The 22,003-nt window shown below is 37.0% G+C and overlaps 1 protein-coding gene across 1 annotated transcript; it reads left to right on the plus strand.

Moving 5' to 3' along the window:
* Window positions 1–270: 270 nt before the first annotated feature.
* Window positions 271–15,661, plus strand: FUNDC1 (FUN14 domain containing 1). The gene is made up of 5 exons (XM_060138327.1): window positions 271–445; window positions 1,188–1,344; window positions 4,692–4,767; window positions 9,334–9,462; window positions 11,201–15,661. Exons 1-5 carry the CDS (start codon window positions 418–420, stop codon window positions 11,276–11,278), a joined length of 468 nt encoding a protein of 155 aa, XP_059994310.1. The 5' UTR covers window positions 271–417; the 3' UTR covers window positions 11,279–15,661.
* Window positions 15,662–22,003: the final 6,342 nt, after the last annotated feature.

Below are 22,003 nucleotides of genomic sequence, written 5' to 3' on the forward strand. Positions count from 1 at the left end.
GTGTTACAAATAGCAAGCGGGTTTCCGATTTAACCAAGTGACGCCTCCTCCCCTCCAGCCCTGAGGCTCTTTAAAACAAAATAACCAAAATTCAGGTTCTGTAAATTCTAGAGGGGGAGGGGTGGGAAACCAGGCTTGTGGAGGGCAACGGACTACAATTCCCACAAACCCTCGCAGGCTGGTATCCAGCCTGTCTCTCCCCTCTCTCCCTCCCCACGCCCCTGTGCCCTGCGCTTGCGCGGAAAGCCCTCCGCTTAGAGGAGGGGGCGGGGACAGAACTACGCGCCTGGAGGAAAAGGAGGAGGAGGAGGAAAAAAAGAGACCATAGACTTCCACCTGGGCCTAGAGCGGTTCTTAAAGTAGCGGGGAGAGGCGGGCGGGTTGGGACCACCTTCAATACAGGCCGCCGGCGGTATCATGGCGACCCGGAACGCCCCTCCCCAAGGTGAGCGGCCGGGGCCCGAAGTAGTATCTTAGAGACGGCTCACAGCTCTCGACCTTGGCTCGGGGGTGCGTCTTCCTTCCCCTGTCCCAGGGTTCCTGGGGGCTCTGCTTGAGGCAACCCTTTGAGCACCCACTTCGGACTAGACTCGCTCTCCCCTCTAGGACCCTCGCCCTCAACACAGCCCCACCTCCTGCCTTACCTTCACCTCCGGCCGTTCCTGTCCATCTTCTAACGTTTTTTGGTTGCTGTTTTTTTTAAGTCTTGGTTTTGAAATCATTTCTTCTTGTCGGGCCTCTAACCGGTTCCGTCAGTGGAGGACCCCCCCCCTCCTTCTTTCTCCCACTGATGAAAACGGACCCTGCACTGACCCTGAACCTGAGATTTGGGGGTGACCTTTCATGCTGTGAAACTTTGAACTGACCCGCTGAGATTGGGGGGAGACCCTGCTGTGAAACTCTGACCTGTCCCTACTGAGATTTGGGGTGCGGGGGTGACCCCTCTGCTGCGTAAGTGACGTTGCCCCGGCACCCAGGCCGGTCTCTGGGCCTTTGAGAAGGAGATGCGTGGCCCTTTACTGTCAAGGCCCTAGTCTCAGGGATTGGGTTTAAGAAACTTTGTTTCCATCTGGGCGTTTTTAGCTGTATGCCAAATGTAACAATGAGTTGTAACAGATGAAAATGTACAGGGCATTTTTAACTTTCGGTTGACTGTAAATTTGTTGCTTTCATTTTTTGCTTTGAAGAATATGAAAGTGATGATGAGTCTTACGAAGTGTTGGATTTAACTGAGTATGCAAGAAGACACCACTGGTGGAATCGAGTGTTTGGCCACAGTTCCGGACCTATGGTAGAAAAATACTCAGTAGCCACCCAGATTGTAATGGGTGGAGTGAGTGGCTGGTGAGAAAAACGTCTTTTTTTGTTAAATTTCATTGGGAGCCTCACTACTGCCCTTTTGTATCTGGGCCAATTACGTGCTCAGTCAGTGGCTTTACACTGTTAATCCCAGAAGAGCTGTACCTTGAGGCTTTTCTCTGTGGTATGATTAGTGTAATCAACACTCAGAGACTGTTGGGTTTTGGTGATCATCCTCCGCCACCCTCCACTGTCCCCTCCTCACCCTTCCTTTGATTCTTTGTATATTTTCGCCCATTTCAGATTTCGCAGATCTAGTGAATCTGATTCAGTGACAGTGGGTAAGGAGGGAAAAATATAGAAGACTTAATTATATGTAAATAATTTTTACTTGTTCAGTGCTAACAACCGGAAAACCCTGTGAGAATTCCCGCAGTAAAACTGGTCTCCAGGATTATTGGCCCTGTGGAGAGCAGTGTAAAATTCTCAGTAAAAAGTACTGATTATGTTACAGATGATTCTAATTTGGATTATGATAATACTTTGAAGAAGAGTTGTAGATTGGGTCTTGGTTGGAATTAAAGGACTGATTGCTTACTCAGTAATAATACTGTGGAGTACATTAAGGGGGAGAGGTTAATAAGCATTAACCTAACCAGTTAACATTTCAGATCACATGATTATATAATTGCTACTGTAGATATAATTCTGTTATTCTTAGACTAAAAGATTAGCCAAATAACAAGGGTCAGAAACAAGTTTGACTCTTTATTTTGAAAATGTTCATGACCTAGAGAATTTCTGAAGTTAGTGTACGTGCTTAACTTGTGAGTAATCATTGATTTCTTAGATTCTAAGTTAAATTCATCTTACATTATTTTAAATATTTACATATTTAAACTGAGTATAAAATGATTTTTTTGATTTGTGTTTTACTTGCACCTTGGAACAATGGTGCACTCTTTTATGCCTTTTTTTAATAAATGCCATTTTATGGTAGAAACACTCACTGTGAAGATTCTGTGACAAAGAGGTGCAGTATTTATTCATGATGTGTACTTATTAGTGCTGCTTATGAAAAAAGCCTGCAGTTAGAGAGATGCCTGGTCAGAGCCCTGGTTATTCAGATGATTTTTCACAGGCCAGTGGTACCTTGATGCCCACAATTCAGGGCCTGGCCTTCCGCTTAAATAAGCTCACAATTTGGTGCCATGGGTGATGGGTTAATGTGAGTCAAGGCCTAAAGCCCCACCTTAAAAGAGACTAAAAAATAATTGAGCAATAGAATTAAATTGCTGTGTGTTTTCTCCTTGTAGGCTAAGCTTGGTGAGAAGCCCAATGATTGGCAAGAGTTTGCTTGGAAAGCCTAGAGACAGAAGAGGGGAAGTTAGTAGACTCATTTTAGTGGCTCATGCCGTCAAGCAAAGGATAGACATGCTTGTGGAGCACATTCCCCAGGATGTTGTTAAGACCTGGCTGCTGCTTGCCTCCTCTGTTCCCTTTTCTGAGTCTTTGTTGCTGTCTCCCCTACTGAGGGACACATATGTTTGAACTGTAGCCAGGTGTCAGTCCAGGAGCTGTGTAATAGGACCCTAATATTATACAGGTGATTTGTTGCAATGACTTTAGATTCAGTGTAATAAATTTTTGGAATTTTCTTAGGGTATGAAACTGATGTACTGTTGTGGCATACATTAAGGAGGAATGGTTAATAGATGTTAACTTAACGAGTTAATAATTCAGACCAATTCAGGACATGAATGGGAAACTGAGGAGATTATGTTTAGCTGTAGGTAGCTATAGGTTCTTGATCATAATAAGAAATTAAAACTGATAGCAGGATGGGTGGCTGCTAGGCGAGATGGGAGGTGTGAAGATTAGATAGAGTGTCCTTAGTGTGGTCTGGAAGCAGGGTAGTGATGCCCTTGAGGATGGAAAGAAGACAAAAGACAATCAAATGATGTTTTGGCGATACTCGAGTATATACAATTGGCCGTCAGTTGGACCCCAAAGGCAATGAAGAAGACAGCCTGAGATGAGCATGAGGTAACAGGCCTAGAGAATGGTGCAGTCACTTACAAATTGGGACCTTAGCAACAGCTGGTTTGGTTGGAAAGATGTTTGCTTTGGGACATTTTGAATATGTGGTTCTGGGTGGCAAGAGAAGCTCATCATTTAATTGGAAATGTAAATTTTCCATTTATGAAGGTGTATGTGTATTAGTTTCCTAAGGCTGTTGTAACAAAGTACCACAACTAGGTAGCTTAAAATGAGAGAAACTTATTCTCTCACAGGTCTGGAGGCTAGAAATTTGAAAGGTGTCAACAGGGTTGGTTCCTTCCTGGAGGCTCAGGGAGAATTTGTTCCATGCTTCTCTCCTGTCTTCTGGTGGTTGCCAGCAATCCCTGGCATTCCTTGACTTGTAGACATATCACTCCAATTCTGCCTCTGTCGTCACATGGCTGTCTTCCCTCTGTGTATCTCTATGACACATTGGATTTGGGGCCCACCCAACTCCAGTATAGCCTCATCTGAACTAACTATATCTACAATGACCTTATTCCAAATAAGGTCACATTCTGAGGTTCTGGGAAGGACATGGATTTCGGGGGTGACACTCTTCAACCCAGTACAGAAGGCTGGAGTTGGGAATCTGAGATTCTTTTGCATACTGGGTCTGGAATACTTAAGGGAATAATGAGCTCACTGAAGGAGAGAATCAAAAAAGAAGTATGGGTTGACATCCTTACAGGATAGATGAGACAAAACAGGTTTAATATAGAGATAGGAATAGATAAGGAAGCCATGAGAAATATGGGCTGAAGTATAGTCGTGAAGGTGGAACTCCAGCTGGACCTTAAAGGGTAGGAAAGTTTTAGATAGGCAGAGCTAGGTAGAAACCCCTAGAAACAGGGAGGTTAATAGCTTGAGCAACAGTGGTGACATATTTGGAAACTGGGTTGGAGCAGAAGGTTTGGGTAGAGTGAGAGTCGGCCAGGTGTGTGGAACATCTTGAGTGTATTAAAAAAAAACAAAACAAAACTAAGCACTTTTATTATGAGGAATTTCAACTTAATACAAGTATAGAAGGAAGAGTATAACGAACCCCTGAGTACTCAACATTCAGTTTCAGTAGCCAGTCTTTTTCCTGTAAATTCCCCTCTTCTCTCCATCCCTTATTTTGAAGCACATCTCAGACAATTTAGATTATGCACTTTTGACTAGTCTATATAACTGACGGGAAACATTGTGGGTTTCTGAGCGGGTAAGGGGCATGATCAAAAGAACTGGGAAGACATTAAGATTTTATTAGGAAAGCAGTGAAAAGTAGAAGGGAGAGAGTTTAGTACATCACTGATTGTTCTCATCCTTTGTCATTTCTTCCATTAAAGGTGTGCGGGATTTTTGTTCCAGAAAGTTGGAAAACTTGCAGCAACTGCAGTAGGTGGTGGCTTTCTTCTCCTTCAGGTATGTCAGAGCTTTTGGTCCTTGCCTCTGCTTACATATGTAGCCCTTAGGAACTGAGAAAGTCAAGTTTAGCCATTTCACTCCTGTCCATTTTAATAGAAGGTGGAATTTCTCTTTTAGGCATCAGTTTATGGAAAAACTTAAATGAGTTTTGAAAGCTGGCATCTGTCATGAAAAGCATCAATTTAAATACTTCTGAGGTTTTTTAAGCATAGTTTGATCCCAGCTATTAAAAACACAACTGTTAAAATTTGAGGTATCTCATTTTTTGTTATTTACCTAAATTTTCCTTGAAGCATCTCCCTGGAAAAATAAACATTTCATCAATAGCATAACCTGTTCATGCTGACCATTTAAAACATATATTTAAAATTCACACACACTCTCAAGAACCTGCTGTATAAAAAAATAAAATATAATTCAAAAATTCAAAAAAAATTCACACACACTCTCATACACAATATATAAAATTCAAGAAGTCTCTTTCCTGTTTCCTAGCCAGTTTTCCTTCCTAGGGGAAAATGCTGTTAGCAATTTCTAACATGTTTTTTAAAACTAGTAATTTTTACCATAGTAATATAGAACCATAGTAATATAGAAAGTGGAAAATTGGGTTTAAAAAATCATTCATAATCCTATTTCTGAGGCAAGTGGATTTGAAGTTTTAGTCTTGTTCATGTTCCTCTAAGTATAAGGTTCAAAAATGCTTTGCTGTTAGAGGATGTTTATCAGGATATTATCTGGCATTCATGTCTGTTTGGCATATATTTTCCCCAAAATATCATTCCCTGAAGATCAAATATAGTAAATCCTAAAATTGAAAATTTCTGGGAATGAATGTTAGCAACAATTTTAAAGATACAGAAATCTGTCAGATTTTAAAAATGATTGATGGTCATAGCAACCAAAATCTGAGTTCAGCACCTAAGCCATTGATCATGTAATAACCAGTGTCATTGCCTGAAGTACAAAGGGACTGGATTCATATGTGTTAAGCACAGATTTTAAGTTGTTTACTAAGCAGTTTAAATATATACATATATATATGTATTTTTTTTTTCTGTTGGTGGTATTATTAGGGGTAATTGCTTATGACTTGTGGTAAGAGGTAAAAAGGAATATGGTTCATATCTAAATTTAGTCCTTTGGATGAATATGCCAGTATTTGTACAAAGGAGAATTTTATTTAAGCTGATTTTTGACTTGGGTTTATATAGAACCAAGAATTAAGATATTTATATAGTTATCAAGAATCAAGATAGTGAATTCTATAGCTATTTTGAAAACTCAGTTGTCATTTCTGTTTAGTGGAAAAGGGTACTGGACCAAAGCAGAGTTCCCTAAAATGTTAACAGATAGAGAGAATTATACATTTCAGTGTACTCTGCATGTCAGTTTTTTCAGAAGTCCATTTCAGTCCTCTTGATATGTACCCTTCAAACGCACGTTTTGCTGTTGCCACCTTCTACTTCGTGTCTAGTCCACATATTGTTTGAAGTCACTGATTAGAAGAGCATGAGACCTGTCAGCATCAAACCAATTTTTCCCACAAATATGACTTACCTTGAAAACTCAGTAGAAGGAAACAAAGAAGAAAAAAGAAACAAATGGCATTTAGGCTAATTACCTATTATTTAGTCTCGCTTCCATATTTTTATTAAAGATAAATATTAGTTTGCTGACAACTTAAAGCTTTTCTAGTAACTCAGGTGTTTTCCAGTAGATATTTACCACACTGCCATCTTAAAACAGACAGTGGTATATAAATCTTTTAAATTTATTTATTTATTTTTTTGAGTTGTACATGCCCATAATTCAGAGGGTCAAGTACATGTATAATGCTTATTACAGATTAGGGTAGTTCTTTGCCTCCCTCGCTACCTCCCCATTTTTCTCCCTTGAGGTAACCAGTTTGAACTACTAGCTGATTCTTAAGGTATTTATTTCCTTTTTCCTAAACAAGTGAATTGGACATTTCTTTATCTTTCAGTTTGAGGTATTAACTGTTGGCTTCCCGTTATGGAATATGGGAATTTAGCTATGACGTATTGAACTTCTCTGTGTGCCCCACCCCCCCAACCCCCACATCATCTGAGTATTGTTATTTCATAATTGTATTAGATCATTACCTGGAGTTCACTGAGCTCTGGAATCTGTAAAGTAATGTCTTTAACCATGTTCAGGAAGGTTTTGGCCATTATTTCTTTAAATATTTTCTCCTATTCTTTCTTCTCCTTCTGAACATGACTCTGATTGATGAATGTTGGGCTCTTTGATAATGTTCTGAGGTTTTGTTCATCTAGTTTTTCAGTCTTTTTTCAGATTGTGTAATTTCTAGTGATCTAGCTTCAGGTTCACTGACTCTCTGTCATCTACCTTCTGCCGTTAAGGCTATCCAGTGAATTTATTTCAGATACTGTATTTTCCAATTCTAGAAGTTCTAGGTTCTTTTTATATTTTCTATATCTCTGATGAGATTTCTTATCTTTTCACTGATTACAACTGTAGTTTCCTTTACCTCATTGAGCATAGTTACAGTACTGCTTTAAAGTCCTGTAAATTTCAATATCTGGGTCATCTCAGAGTTGGCATCTGTTGATTTTCTTTTGCGACTAGGCCACATTTTCTTGTTTTATCATATCAAATAACTTTGTATTTTATCCCTGGGCATTAGGAATGTTACATCGTGGAGAATCTGGATTCTGTTTTATTCCTCCGAAGTTTGTTAATGTTTTGATTTTAGTAGGCAGTTAACTTGGTTAGACTCAAATTGCAAACTCCATTTCACCTGTGGTGGATAGTGGCTCAAATCTCAGTTTATTATTTTTTATTTTTATTTTTTTTTGCGATACGTGGGCCTCTCACTGTTGTGGCCTCTCCCGTTGCGGAGCACAGGCTCCGGGCGCGCAGGCTCAGCGGCCATGGCTCACGGGCCCAGCCGCTCCGCGGCATCTGGGATCTTCCCAGACCGGGTCACGAACCCGTGTCCCCTGCATCGGCAGGCGGACTCTCAACCACTGCGCCACCAGGGAAGCCCTCAGTTTATTTATTTTTTAAGCCTTAGCCAGAGTGCTTCATTATGCCCCATGAATGTGTGGTTCAGAACTTGGGTAGAGTTTACACATAGAATTTGGGGCTCCCCTTCTCTAGCTGTGTCCTTTCTGGCAGCTGTTATTGTCCTGGGCTCTGCCCTCTGGTTCTTCAGGCCAGAAAGGTGGCATGTTTTCTATTGAACTTTTAGCCACCCTGCAACTGCATCTTATCCTCAGGATAAAGCCAAAAAAATGGGCAACTTACCTTACATTGTTGGTCTCTTCCTACAAGTTTCACCTCCTCTTCAAAATCTGCTTCCTTTTGTTAATTCTGGAGCCCTTGTGTTTTAACCAGGGTTTATAGTCGCTGTCTATGGGAGGGACCTTAAGGTTCATCATCCCCTCCATGTCTGTGACCCAAATTGCCATGTCAGGTATTGCCAGGAAAAGCTTTCACTTGCCATTTGGTTTCATTACCACTCTGTTTTGCTGAGGCTAGAGTTAGAAGTGATAGAAGGTGAATAAATATAGGGATAAATGCAGATAAATAGATTCTTCTATGGAGTCATTCACAGTGAAAATGGAACCTAAGATTCCCAGCCTATTTATATAAAATCAGATATTTTTATTTTTTGAAGTATTTTATGTGTGGTTCATACTTAAAGTGATGTATTAAAAGATTACAAAGAAAGCATAAGCTTGGTAGAAGTGATTTATAATGGTATACAAGGCTCAATTGTTTACTACTCATGTGATTCTTTATATGTTGATTGTATTATTCGGAGGGACTACCTTTACTGACTTAACACACACACTGTTGTTCCTGCTCAGATTTTGCAGTGTCTCAGTAGCACCATATGAGAGTTTTTCTTAGGGGTAGTAGGCATTTAGCTGTAGTTTTATTAAAAGGATTTATGGCATGAAGGTTGTTTAGAGCATATTTTCTTTTATATTTCACTTTCAAAAGCAATTACCAGAAAGTATTCTTAATTTGACTAGAGTCAGAGTTAGTGAAGAGCCTTTATCAAGCTACTTTAGTGACCTAGTAGCTGATTGGCTACTGATCTCTTATAATTAAACATCTCTTTAATTAAAGGTACTTTTTTATTAGCTATATAATTTCAATAGTCTCTGTGCCTTTTTAGCTAATTCTCAAATTCCAAAAATTATGATAGGATTATAGAATAGTTATAATACAATTTTTGGAATCTTTTCCCATTAAGTACTATACTTCTCTTAACGTAGTGTTCATCACATCTAAGTAATTATTTATGCTTAAGTCTGTTTTCCCTAATGGACCATAAGCTCTCTGAGGGTGGGGACCTATGTCTCCCTTGTTCTTGGCCACAGCTTGGAGACCTAGAACAGTGCTTGGCACAGAATAGGCACTCACTGTCTGTTAATGAATAAATTAGTGGATAAATTGTGATTTCTTACCCATAAGCTTCATACATTTCTTGAAATCTAAATGTTCATATATCGTATTAGCAACCTAGTTGGTTTAGAATTAACCATTTTTATCACATTTTTGCAGATTGCCAGTCACAGTGGCTATGTGCAGGTCGACTGGAAGAGAGTTGAAAAAGATGTAAACAAAGCAAAAAGACAGATTAAGAAACGAGCAAATAAGGCAGCACCTGAAATCAACAATATAATAGAAGAAGTAAGACAATGTACATTTTTGGCTCCTTTTTTTTTTTTAATGAATCTCAGTAGAAAATGTGACTAGGGATTATCTTCTTTAAAAAAAAATGGTGTTTCTGGTCATATCTAGAGTGTTAAGTAAAATTTGGGATCAAGCCACCATTTAAATCACTCATTTTTTTTACTTGTTAACTAAAACTACCTTTTTCTTTTTTTTGAAGTAGAATAGTTTGAAAATGTATATATTTATTTTATTAACATATATATTAGTTTTATTCATGTTTTTATGTGAATTTTGCCTGTTTTCTTCTTATATTCTGTTTAGAATTGAATTGCATGCTCCTTTGCCTTTATTTTAATTCTGTCCTTTTACTTCCCCCAACTTTTATTTTGAAAAATTTCAGATCGGTTGAAAAGTTGAAAGACAAAAACAGTGAATACCCAAATACCCTTCACCTATTCATCAAATTGTTCATGTTTCACCACATTTGCTGGTGCGTGTGTGTGTGTGTGTGTGTGTGTGTGTGTGTGTGTGAGTGAGTGAGAAATTTACCCTTTTTTTTGTTTTTTCCCGAACTGTTCAAGACATCAGGTCTTTTTATTCTTAAATACTTCAGCACATATGTCCCAAGAGTACAGATATTCTCCTATACTATTACCATTACCCTTATTAATCCCCCCAAACTTAACATGATACAATAATATTTCCTAATATAGAGTTCATATTACAATTTTTCCACAAAATATCTTTTACATCGTTTCCCCCCGATTAAGAATTACATATTGCATTTGGTTGTCATGTCTCTGAAGTCTGCTTTAATCTTAGATGGTCCCCTCATCTGTTTTTTTGTTTTTGTTTTTCTGTCTTTCATGACACATTTTTGAAACGTCTAGGCAGAGTATCGTACAGTCTGGCTTTGTCTGATTGCTTCTTCATGATTTTATTTGGGTTAAACATTTTATCAAGGTGTTATTTTTTTGATCCTGTGCATTTTTTCCTACTGGCTAAGTGAACTGACTGTTAATAAGTATCATTGTGCATATGCTGTGGGAATTTATTAAATCATCTACGTTAAAAACTTAGATGGCATAAATGGACCATTTATGCCAGCCCTATAGGGAGATTTCTTTTTACCTGTAAGAATTTTGCTGTCCATATGCCTGTTATCTCAGAAGCAGGAAGTTTACTGGGCTTGGCTGGGGGCTCTAGGCTCCTTCAGTTTGTAACGGACAGCCCTGGCATCTTGCCTGGTTGTTGGCACCTACAATAGTAGGTACACAAGAATTTTTGCTAAATATTTACTGAATTGAGGAAAACATCTGAAAATGATACTTAGCTCTGGATTTAATAATTAAGAGTATTTTTAAGAATTTATATCTTTTCTTTTTCTTATTGTGGTAAAATATACATAACATAAAATTTACCATTTTAACTATTTTTAAATGCACAGTTCACTGGCATTAAGTACATTCACACTTTCGTGTAACCATTACCACTATCCATTTCCAGAACTTTTTCATCATCCCAAATAGAAACTGTAACCATTAAGCAGTAATTCCCACAATCAGCCCCTCTCCCCAGCCCTTGGTAACCTCTGTTCTACTTTCTGTCTTGATGAATTTGCCTATTCATATAAGTGGAAATTATAACAACATTGTCGTTTTTTTGTCTGTCTTATTTCACTTACTGTAATGTTTTCAAGATTCATCTATGTTGTAGCACAAATCAGAGTATTTTTCTTTAAACTTTGTTTCAGGCAACAGAATTTGTCAAACAGAACATTGTGATATCCAGTGGATTTGTGGGAGGCTTTTTGCTAGGCCTTGCATCTTAAGGATATGAATGTTCTATCACAGTGGAGTCACCTCTGAGAAGAGAAATGGTGGTGACAAGATGGTCTCAGCATTACCCATTGACAGATTCTCCAGGATGACAAGAAACAACTAGCTGGACAGTACCAAACTCACTGCTTAGCATTTTGCCATCTGAAATTTGGCAGACTGGTATCTGCTATAAAACAATCTATATGGTCTGTGTATAATAGTATTCCTGAGCAAATCATGGCTTTCATTATTTTTTAAAAACTTGCATTTGTTTAAAATTTGCCTATAAAACACCACCGTTGGATGTAGATATGGAGAGAGAAAAAAATTTGTTGGCTATATTCCCCAGTGAAGTATCATCGTCATTTTATTTAAATAAGATGTTCTCCATTGTGCTTTTTAGTATAGTGCCAATAATTTAAAAATTTGTATTATAGCTTCAACAGTAGGGCTGACTTTTTTTTAAGGATATGTTTGCAATAAACTGAAGAACTGTAATGCCCTTTTATGGAAGGATTTACAAATAATAGAATTCTTAAAGTTATTAAACAAATTTAATACCAATTTTTAGGTTGTTTTTTCCTGCAATTCTTACTTTGCTTACTATGTAATAATTGTAGTAAATGCTCTTCTAGGGAAATACTACATGTCTAAAGCTCTTCTTTTTTTTGATGTCTGTAGTTGTAAAAATATCTTCTTGCATATAAGCTTCTAATTTTTTTATTCATTTGTTTATCTTGGCAGCCTGGGTAGAATTAATTATTTTGAGGGTACATATAGTTGGGTCACTGATTCGTTTTATTAACTTTGAGTGAAGCTTGTTTTTCATTTTAAAAAATCCTAATTATTATTTAGACCCTTTCTTTACAAAGAGGTAAAAATCACCTTAAAAGACTTAGTAGTATAGTATGAATTTATTGTCTGAAGAACAGTGATTTTCTATATAATCATGAAATTGCAGTTTAAAGAGAATCATGTCTTTGATCTAGTCTTGAGATGTAAATGCTGAGGCTTTCAGCTTTTTAGGTAGCATTTTATGTTGGTCCCAACACTAGGCCAGTTGACTTGTTTCTCAGGGCAAATATCACACTCCCTCAGAGGGTCCTTGGCCTAGAAAAGCTTTTTGTATTGTTTGTTTTGTCCAGAGTTCTACGTTGGAATTGGGAAAAACAGCAGAACAACGTGTGTTGGAATCTTCAGATTGGAAAGACTTTGCAGATACTCAAGACTATCTCCTTTTGATAGGAAGTCTCTATAGTATTTTTTGTGTATTGTAAACATAAGGCATTTCATGCTTTTGAGATTGTTATAGTCTGTGTGCTTTCATTTTTGCAAGACTCCTTAAAATTGAATGTGGGATTGATCTTCATTTTCTTCCTTTACTCTCAGCGCCTCAGATAAAATGCTAAATAAAACTCAGACTTTCTTAATATGAAGTGACGTTGCTTATAAATACTTAATTTTTCTTCTTTGAGCTTTTCTCTCTTTCTGCCTTGCCTAGCTTTTTATGACTGTGGAATTAAAAGGGAAAAATATTCTACGTTAGGTAGAACCTGGGCCACGCTTCTGTGTGCCATGTCTGCATGATACCTTTCATCTGATGCAGTGTGGCAGGCTACTGTGGGAAGTTCTAGGAGCTGGCTCAGTTTGTTCATTTTCGAAATATTTATAGTGTCTGTTCTGTGTGTGATATATTGGGAAAGTGGGGGGCACAAAAATGTCTGCCCTCAAATAAAGACTAAATATTCCTATATGAAAAGTTACATACTACTATAGGAGAACTTGGCGTATGATTTAGTGGCAAATGAGTTGTAGAGGTAACTACTTTCAGAGTCCAAACATGAATGAAAAGTGAAAAAGAGCACTTCATTTTTTACCTATACATTTCCAAGTATTTGTTGATTTGTTTGAAAATATTTGTATACCAGTGTAAAATATTATCAGCTCTCTCCATACTCTCTCCTCTCTGTTAGTGCCCCTTGTTCTGCCTCGTGTCCGTGCCGTTTCCCCACGAGGCTGTACGCTACTTGAGGCAGTCGTGTGCGGTGTTAATTAATCTATAACTTGTGACACAGCCTGTGTAATGCTTTGCTCACCATAGGTATTCAGCTGATGTTGTGAATGAGTATGTGAAAAGCATATTTTACTGTGCTAGAGTTGGTGTCAACCTATAGGAAATCTTCTCAGTATGGCAGCCCCGAGAATCAGAAGCTCCGTTAGAAATGACTTGGTAGGGCTTGGCCTGAATGAAAAGCCTATAGCCTGCCTTTGTCTAAAATGGAGATTTTTATGTTTGAGGGCATAAAGCTTGTTTACAAGATTTATTAAAACTTGAGTATGTGGAATATAGATATTTTGTGGCTTAGAAAATTTGTAAGGACATTTTGACTGATTTTTATTTTTTATTCTTAGAACCCTCCCCAATCTCCCTCACAAAAAAGATGATTTTTAACATTTTCTTATTTCAAATGCAATATGAATGAAATATGTTTATTATAGAAAATACATCAGCGTAAAGAATATATAGAATGTCGATAATGTGATGTACCTAGAGATAATGATTGTCCATATTTTGATACATAGCCTTTGGAATTTTTTCTGCATATATATGAATACATATTATGTGTATTTTGTATAAAAATTGTCAGTTTATGTACTGTTTTATAAATAGCTATATTCACTTATAAATATCTTTTTATAATAGGTACATTTATGATGACAGAAAGATACAAGTGCCCACCCTCATCCCCTTTTATGAGACAACCATTATGAAAAGTTCTTTATACATATATTTTAATATATTTATACTTATATTATTTTTATTGTCCAAGTTTGGATAGTATTGATATACACTGAATGTGCACTCTGAAAGGTAAGGAATTTTGTGCACATCCACTGTTTCCCCCTTTTTTTTTTGATTGCTAATATATTTTTAGTTTTTCTAGTAGATATCTTTATTACTTTAAATATTATGCTTTTTCTGTCCTTAGTTACCAGCTTTAGATAATATCTGCTAACTCCCTGTTTTTAAAGATGAGGAAAATAAGTGTACTTCTTCCCTGTTACCCTCTGGCCTCCTGATTTTTGTTAAATTATTATTACTTTTTATGGCATGTTCAAATGATAGAATTCTATACAATTATTTAGAGGAATGTAGAGCTATATAAATTGATCTAGAAAGATCCACATATTAGTGATAAAATCAGGTTACAAAAAGTATGACCCCACTTTTAAAAAAATATGCAGGTGAGCATGAGTGTACACAGATACTCATAGAGGCTGTCTCTGAGAGGTTGGTATATAGGATTTTCATGTTGCATTTTCAACATTTTTGTGTCATCTGAAGTCTTTACAATAAGTACATGTTACTTTATAGGAAGCAAACATTGTTTTTTTAGAACCAGGAATAGGAATTAAAATTAATAGGTTATTGCTATTTTAGGGGGCTATTTCTGCTTTATTCAGTGAATTTATTTTTTAAGTGGTTTTTGTCAAAATAATACATATAGTCCAAGAAGTCAAATGGTATTTGACTATAAATAAGGCTTCTAAGAAAAGGAGCACTTCTCTGTCCTACCATTCCTCAATTTAGTGGCTTTTTCCCCACAGAAGTTTCAACTATATTAGTTGTTTCTCTTGGTATTTACTGCAACCATATTTCTTGGACTTCCTATTATGATAAATAACTTGGCTTGTACTTCCTATTATGATAGATGTGGATTTAGCTCTATAACGCCTTCCTTTTCATATCTTTGTAGTAACAATTTATTAAATTCTATGTAGTTTTATATGTTACTGTGACAAATATCGTTTACTGTTGAATAAGAACACAACTTCCTGTAGGTCCATCTATGTGGGTTCAGCTGGAATCTAGCCTTAGCCTGATCCTGCAAGTAGCTCTGGAGCATGAAGGGCACTGGGGCCGGCAGAATAATCCCACCCCTGCCCCCGCACTGCCACAAAGATATTCATGTCCTAATCCCCCAAACCTGTGAATACCTTAGGTTACATGGCAAAAGAGAATGAAGGTTGCAGATGGAGTTAAAGTTGCTCATCAGCTGATCTCAAAGAGGTTATTCTGGAGTATCTTGGTGGGCCCAATGTGATCACAAGAGTCCTTAAAAGAGAAGGAAGGCAGAAGAGAGACAAAGATGTGAATATGGAAGAAGAATGATCAGGCCAACGCTGTTGTGGCTTTGAAGACTGAGGAAGGGGGCCATGAGCCAAGGAAAGCTGGTGGCCTCTTGAAAGCTGGAAAAGGCAAGAAAACAGAGTACCCTATTGCTTCCAGAAAGGAGCACAGCCCTGCCGACACCTTGATTTTAGCTCAGTGAGACCCGTGTTGCACTTCTTCCCTTCACATCTGTAAGATAATAAATTTGTGTTGTTCTAAGCCACTATGTTTGTGATCATTTGTTACAGCAGCAACAGAAATCTAATACTGGCACCACTGAGTTGTGTCCCCTTGTGGCAAGAGAGCTAGCTTTTTGTATTCCCATATCAATCAGGCGCTGGCTGCAGTCTGCCCTTAGGGATTGGGGTGGGTAACCTCCAGGCTAGGGAGGCACTGTCCTGAGAGCAACTCTCAAGAGAATGGTGTGATTGTTAGCCGTCAGCAGTTAATATACAGCTGGGTAGTAGGCATATTGGCCTAGTAAAAGGGATCTGGGTGGGACACCAACAGTCTCCACTACAGTGGGTAAATCTAAGCCAACATTGCTTGTGTAAAACAATAGTTAAGTGTCTTCTGGAGCTGGGGGGTGGGGGGTGTTGGAAGGGCAATAAAACAGATGTAGAACTGAAATATTTGGATTCTTAATGTAAAGTCCTTGTATTCTTCCAAAACATACTGATTAACCTCACACTTTGAGTATGCATGCATGTTAAAATTTTAAGAGCAATCCCTAAATGAATTACTATTAGTTGAGGACAAATATATTTCAAACATACAAATAAGCAATCTAAATGAAGCCAGGAAAGGAAGAAGAAAGAAGCATAGAGAAAGAGTAAATAGAAAGCATAAAAGATGGTAAAAATAAATCCAAATATATCAATAATCACACTTCAAAAGGAAAAGTGAACGAACTCACAATGTGATTCTATAGAAACATCATCCTATGTAGACCTAAGTAGTGGGATTAGAGCCACAGAAAGGAAATGTTTATAAAACATCACGGTTCAGTGGAGAATTCTCCAAGCTTCAAGATGTAATAAAGCCTCTTTTAACTTTCCTTCTAATCCTCTCGCCCTCACCCCCAATCTGGAACAAACTCAGTTTCTTTTACGTCATGTGCTCTTTCTCGGATTACTTATATTTTTGGTTGAACTATTTTCTTGAGTAACTCTTATAAGTGTGGGAGGTAAACTTTCCGAGTTCTCGTATGCTTAAAATATCTTTTGTTCTCATACAATTCAAGATTGACAATAGTTTTCCTTTAGAATTTCGAAGACATTGCTCCTTTGTATTCTACTGTCTGATGTTGCATGATGTCAGTCTGATTTTGAACTTTCTGGGTAACCTTTTCTTTTGTAATTTTTTTTGTTTTACTTTGAAAGCCTTGTAGATTTTCTTCTTTTATCTTGGAGTTTTGAAATTTCATAAATTTGTCTCGAAATGTGAGTTTTTACAAACTGAATTAGAGAACTTTAAAAATGCATGTTAGTGTCCTTTTGCTGTGTGTTCTTGTCATTACAGAGAAGATACATATTAGCTAACATTTAAAAACCAAAGCCAGCGGGAGGGTCTAAACTCACTCCCTAGATTGTGAGATTGAGAGCCCCAAAATAAGTGCTCAGTAAATATGAGAGGGAGGGATTCAGAATCACGGAAATTAAATACAGTGTTCTTCTTTCATTATACGCAGCATTCTTTAGATCCTTTCATTTTGAAGATTCAGTTTGCCTCAAGCAAATTGTGCTTTTTCAATAGACTTTATTTTTTAGAACAGCTTTAGGTTTACAGAAAAATTGAGCAGATAGTACAGAGAATTCCCATGTATCTCCCTCAGACCCACACACAGTTTCCCTTATAATTAACGTCTTACATTAGTGTTGTACGTTTGTTACAATTAATGAACCAGTCTTGGTATGTTATTATTAACTAAAGTCTATACTTGATTCAGATTTAGTTTTTACCTAATATTACTTTTTCTAATCCAGGATCCCATCCAGGATATCATGTGACATTCAGTTGTCATGTCTCCTTAGGCTCCTCTTGGTGTGACAGCTTTTCAGACTTGCCTTGTTTCTGATGATTTTGACAGTTTTTGAGGAGTAATGGTCAGGTATATTGTAGAATGCCCCTCTGTTGAACGTTTTCTGATGTATTTTCATGATTAGACTGGAGTTACAGGCCTTGAGGAAGGATATCACAGAGGTAAAGTACCATTTTCATCATATCCCATCAGGGTACATACTATCAACATGACTTCTCACTGTTGACGTTGACCCTGGTCACCTGGCTGAGCTAGTGTTAGTCAGCTTTCTCTTTTTTGTAGTTATTCTTCTCTCCACTTCCCATTACTGCATTCTTTGGAAGGAAGTCACTATGTGTGAAATAGCTATATAAATTATTTGTAATTCTGCACAGGAGGTATGTATTTTCTCCTTCATTCCTTAATCTGTTCAGTCATTTATATCAGTTCGGATTAATGGAGATTTATTTTGTATTTTGGACTATAATCCAATATGACTTTATTTTCTTGCTCTTATTCCAGCTTTGTTCATTGGAAGCTCTTTCTGTTGGCTCCTGTGTCCCTTTGAGATACCCCCATCAATATGTTTAGCAAATTGTATTTTAATAATAATTTTGATTATTTCTTCCCTGACATAGTGTCTATCCTCTACTTCTGGAACATTGATCAGTTAGATGTTGGAGCTCCTAGATTTTTCCTTCATAACTTTTATATATATATATATATTTGGCCACACCACGCCGGCGTGTGGGAATCTTAGTTCCCCAACCAGGGATCAAACCCATGCCCCCTGCAGTGGAACCATGGAGTCTTAACCACTGGACTGCCAGGGAAGTCCCCTTATTAGTATTTTTCATCTGTTTTTTTTCTTTCCCCCTCTGTTTTCTAGGTTAGTTCCTTAGTTTTATTTCCAGCCCACGAATTTGGTCTTTTAGGCAGGTTTTATCATTCAGCCTATTAATTAAAAGACTTAGGTCAGTAATTATATTCATTCATTCATTCATTTGCTAAGAACCCTTTTTGTGTCTTCGGTTGTTTCTTTTTCATTGCAATCTGTTCTACTTTTTGTATTTTACTCTTCTGTTACGGGATTGGTTTTTCTCCAAGATCTGGCAACTCTTGGCTTTCGGTTTATTTTTATGAATAAAAAGATTGTTTTGGTTAATATAGATAGCTGGAGTGGGTTTTCTTGGCGGCTCTGTAGGTCTGCTTTCCTGGCAGGGGCTCCTTTGAAGAGGAGGGCTGGGTGCAGGTTCAGTGTGAGGCCAGGTTGTAGCAGCAGGAGGCCTTCCTTAGAGATAGGTAGGGGCAGGGAGTAGTAGGCAGGTGCAGTTCCATGGAGGACTTACCGGAAAGCTAGAGGGATGGAACCTGTTTTCTAGTTTCTCTTCCCTGACCCTAGGATACTGCCATTGCTACTTTCTCAGGGTTTTACACCCTCATTAGGGCCAGTTAGAGAACTATCTTGGACTTTTCCTGCCAACAGTTCTGTTCAGGTGAGGGGAAAAAAGGGCCAGATGGAGAGAAAGGAGGCTAATTGTCCCTATTCATGCCACTAAATTTTGAAAATACATAACTCTGGGAAGGCATACTTCCTCACCTGCTTTTCTCAAGGCTGCTTTGGCAAGAGCCCTTGTGATGACTTGATCTGTGGTTTCCTGTCCTTTGACTTCTCCTCTGGTCCCCTCTGCTGTCAAATGTCTCGAATTTCACAAAAATTTTGGTCTTTGAATGGCACTATTATGTTTTTTTAAAACTTTTTATTCTGGAAATTTCTAAATATATATAAAAGTAGAGGGAATAATATAACAACCCCCCATGTACCCATCCCTCAGCTTCCACGATTAACACATGGCCAATCTTATTTCAGCTACATTCCCCCACTATCTTTAACCACTGCCCCCCCCATTATTTTGAGATATATCCCAAACGTATAATTTCACCTGTAATTACTTTTGTATGTATCTCTAAAAGACAAGGACTCTTTAAAGAAAGCTATATTACTATTATCGCACCAAAGAAATTAATAATAATCCCTTAATAGTATGAAATATCCTCTCGGTATTCAAATTTCCTCAATTATGTCAAGTTTTTTTCTTTTTATTATAGTTGTTTTTTTCAAATCAGTGTCTAAACAGGGTCTACACATTGTATGTGGTTGCTGTTAAGTTTGTTAATTCTCTTTTAATTTATCGAACCCACTTCCTCTTTTTTTTTTCTTATAATTTATTCTTTGAAGAAACCAGGTCATTTCCTTATTGAACTTACTATATTTTGAATGTTGCTGATTACCTCCTTGTGGTGTCATTTAACATGTTCTTTTGGCCCCTATGTTACCTGTCAACTGATAGTTAAATCACCAGACATAATTAGATTCGAATTTGATTTTTTTTTTTTTGCAAGACTATTTCATAGGTAGTGGTATATACTTTGTGTTGTATTGCAAGAGGCAACACATAATGTCTGATTACTTCTCTTTTGGGAGCATTAAAACTGATCAGTGGTTCAAGCGGTCTCAGCCTAAATCAACCATTATAAAACTTCCCAGCAGCTTATCGCTTAGTGTTTGAGCAGCTTTTAATGATTGCCTATTTCCATGATTTCATTTGGATTACAAAATAGTGATGTTCTAACTTAATTATTTGTTCTTGAACAAATAATTTATAAGCTTGAATTCTTTTAGAAAAAAGAACATTTTCCCATCAACTATCTGGATACTTTTAGATTTACTTAGTTATAGGGAAGGCAGGATATGAAAATTTACATGAAATGGATAAAGTTTTCAAAAAATACAATTTACCAAAATTTACTCAAGAAGATACAGAGAATCTGAATAAAACCTGAAGAGTCTTATATCTTTTAAAGAAATTGAATCCACAATTTAAAGCCTCCCATAATGAAAACTCCAGGCCCAGGTCACTTCAATGGTGAATTCTTTCAAAATTTTAAAGAAGAAATAACGGCAGTCTTATTCAAATTTTTCCGAAGAACAGAAACACTCTCAAACTTATTTTATGAGGCCATCATAACCTTAAGACCAAAATCTAACAAGGAAATTACAAGAGGAAAATGAAAGTGTAATATCTCCCATGAACATTGACTCCAAAATCCTAGAAAAAATATTACAAATCAAATCCAGCAATACGTAAAAATGGACAATATATCATGACCAGCTGGGATTCATTTCAGGAATTCAAGACCAGTTTAACATTTCAAAATCAATGTATTTCATCTCATTAACAGAATAAAGGGGAAAAAACCACATTATCACTTCATCAGATGCAGAAAATCTTTTTTTTTTTTTTTTTTTTGGCCACACTGCGTGGCTTGCAGGATCTTAGTTCCCTGACCAGGGATCGAACCTGTGCCCCCTGCAGTGGAAGTGCAGGAGTCCTAACCACTGAACCGCCAGGGAATTCCCCAGAAAAATCATTTAGTGAAATTAAACAATTATAAAAATATAGACTCTCAAACTAAGAAGGGAACTTCCTCAGTTTGGTAAAGTGTATCTACAAAAAGTCTACATCACATTTAATGGTTAAATATTGAGATCATGGGACCAGGAAGTCAATTTTAACTGCTTCTTTTTCAACTTTGCACTGGTGCTCCAGCCAGTTTGTCATCAAACTTTTGGATTTTGCCAATCTGATAGGTGAGAAATGGTATCTTTGTGTAACTTAATTTGCATCTCTTTTATTACCAGCGAGGCTGAGCATCTTTTCATGTTTAAAGACTATTTTATTTGCATTTCTTTTTCTTGAAATGTGTGTTCTTTTCTCTTTCCCATTTTTTTTATGGGGCAGATGGCCTTTTAGTTATCTATTTTTAAACAATTACATAAAGGAAATTAAACCTTTATCTGTGATGAAAGTTGCAAATATTCCTTATTTGCCATTTGTCCTTTTCCTTGGTTTGTGATGTTTTTGGGCATGCAGTTTTCTTTTTTCAATTTTATGTGGTCAAATTTAGCAATATTTTTCTCTTCTTGTTTCTGGAAGCGTCCTAGTTAGGAAGGTTTTTACATTCCTGATTTATAGAAGAATTCACATATGATCTGTCCTAGACATGTGGCTTACTTTTTTACTATTAAATCTCTGTTCTATTTGGAATTTGTCAGATCCTATTTTATCTTTTTCTGTATAGCTAACAAGTTACCCCACTACCATTTATTAAAGGTCCATCTTTTCGCCAGTGTATTGAGATGCCACCTTTATATGCCAAGTTTCCATACTCTGCTTATGTGCCAATACCCTACTTTAAATTATTGAGGCTTTGTAATATGCTTTTTATATGCTTTATTTATTTTTTCAAATGGAAATATAGGAGATTGCTTTATTATCTCAATAGGATAGATTTTTCAAAGGAACAGCACAATGTATATGCTATAAAGAAAAAAAAGATAAATTTAACTACATCAACATTTAAAAGTTTTCTGTCATAAAAGACACTATTAAAATGGTTTAAAAACATTGGACACTTATATAATATACAAATGTTCTAAACTACATGAAGAGCCAGAAATCACAATGTTAAAGACAACAG

This window comes from Lagenorhynchus albirostris, chromosome X (genome assembly GCF_949774975.1).
Source record: "Lagenorhynchus albirostris chromosome X, mLagAlb1.1, whole genome shotgun sequence".
Taxonomy (NCBI): domain Eukaryota; kingdom Metazoa; phylum Chordata; class Mammalia; order Artiodactyla; family Delphinidae; genus Lagenorhynchus; species Lagenorhynchus albirostris.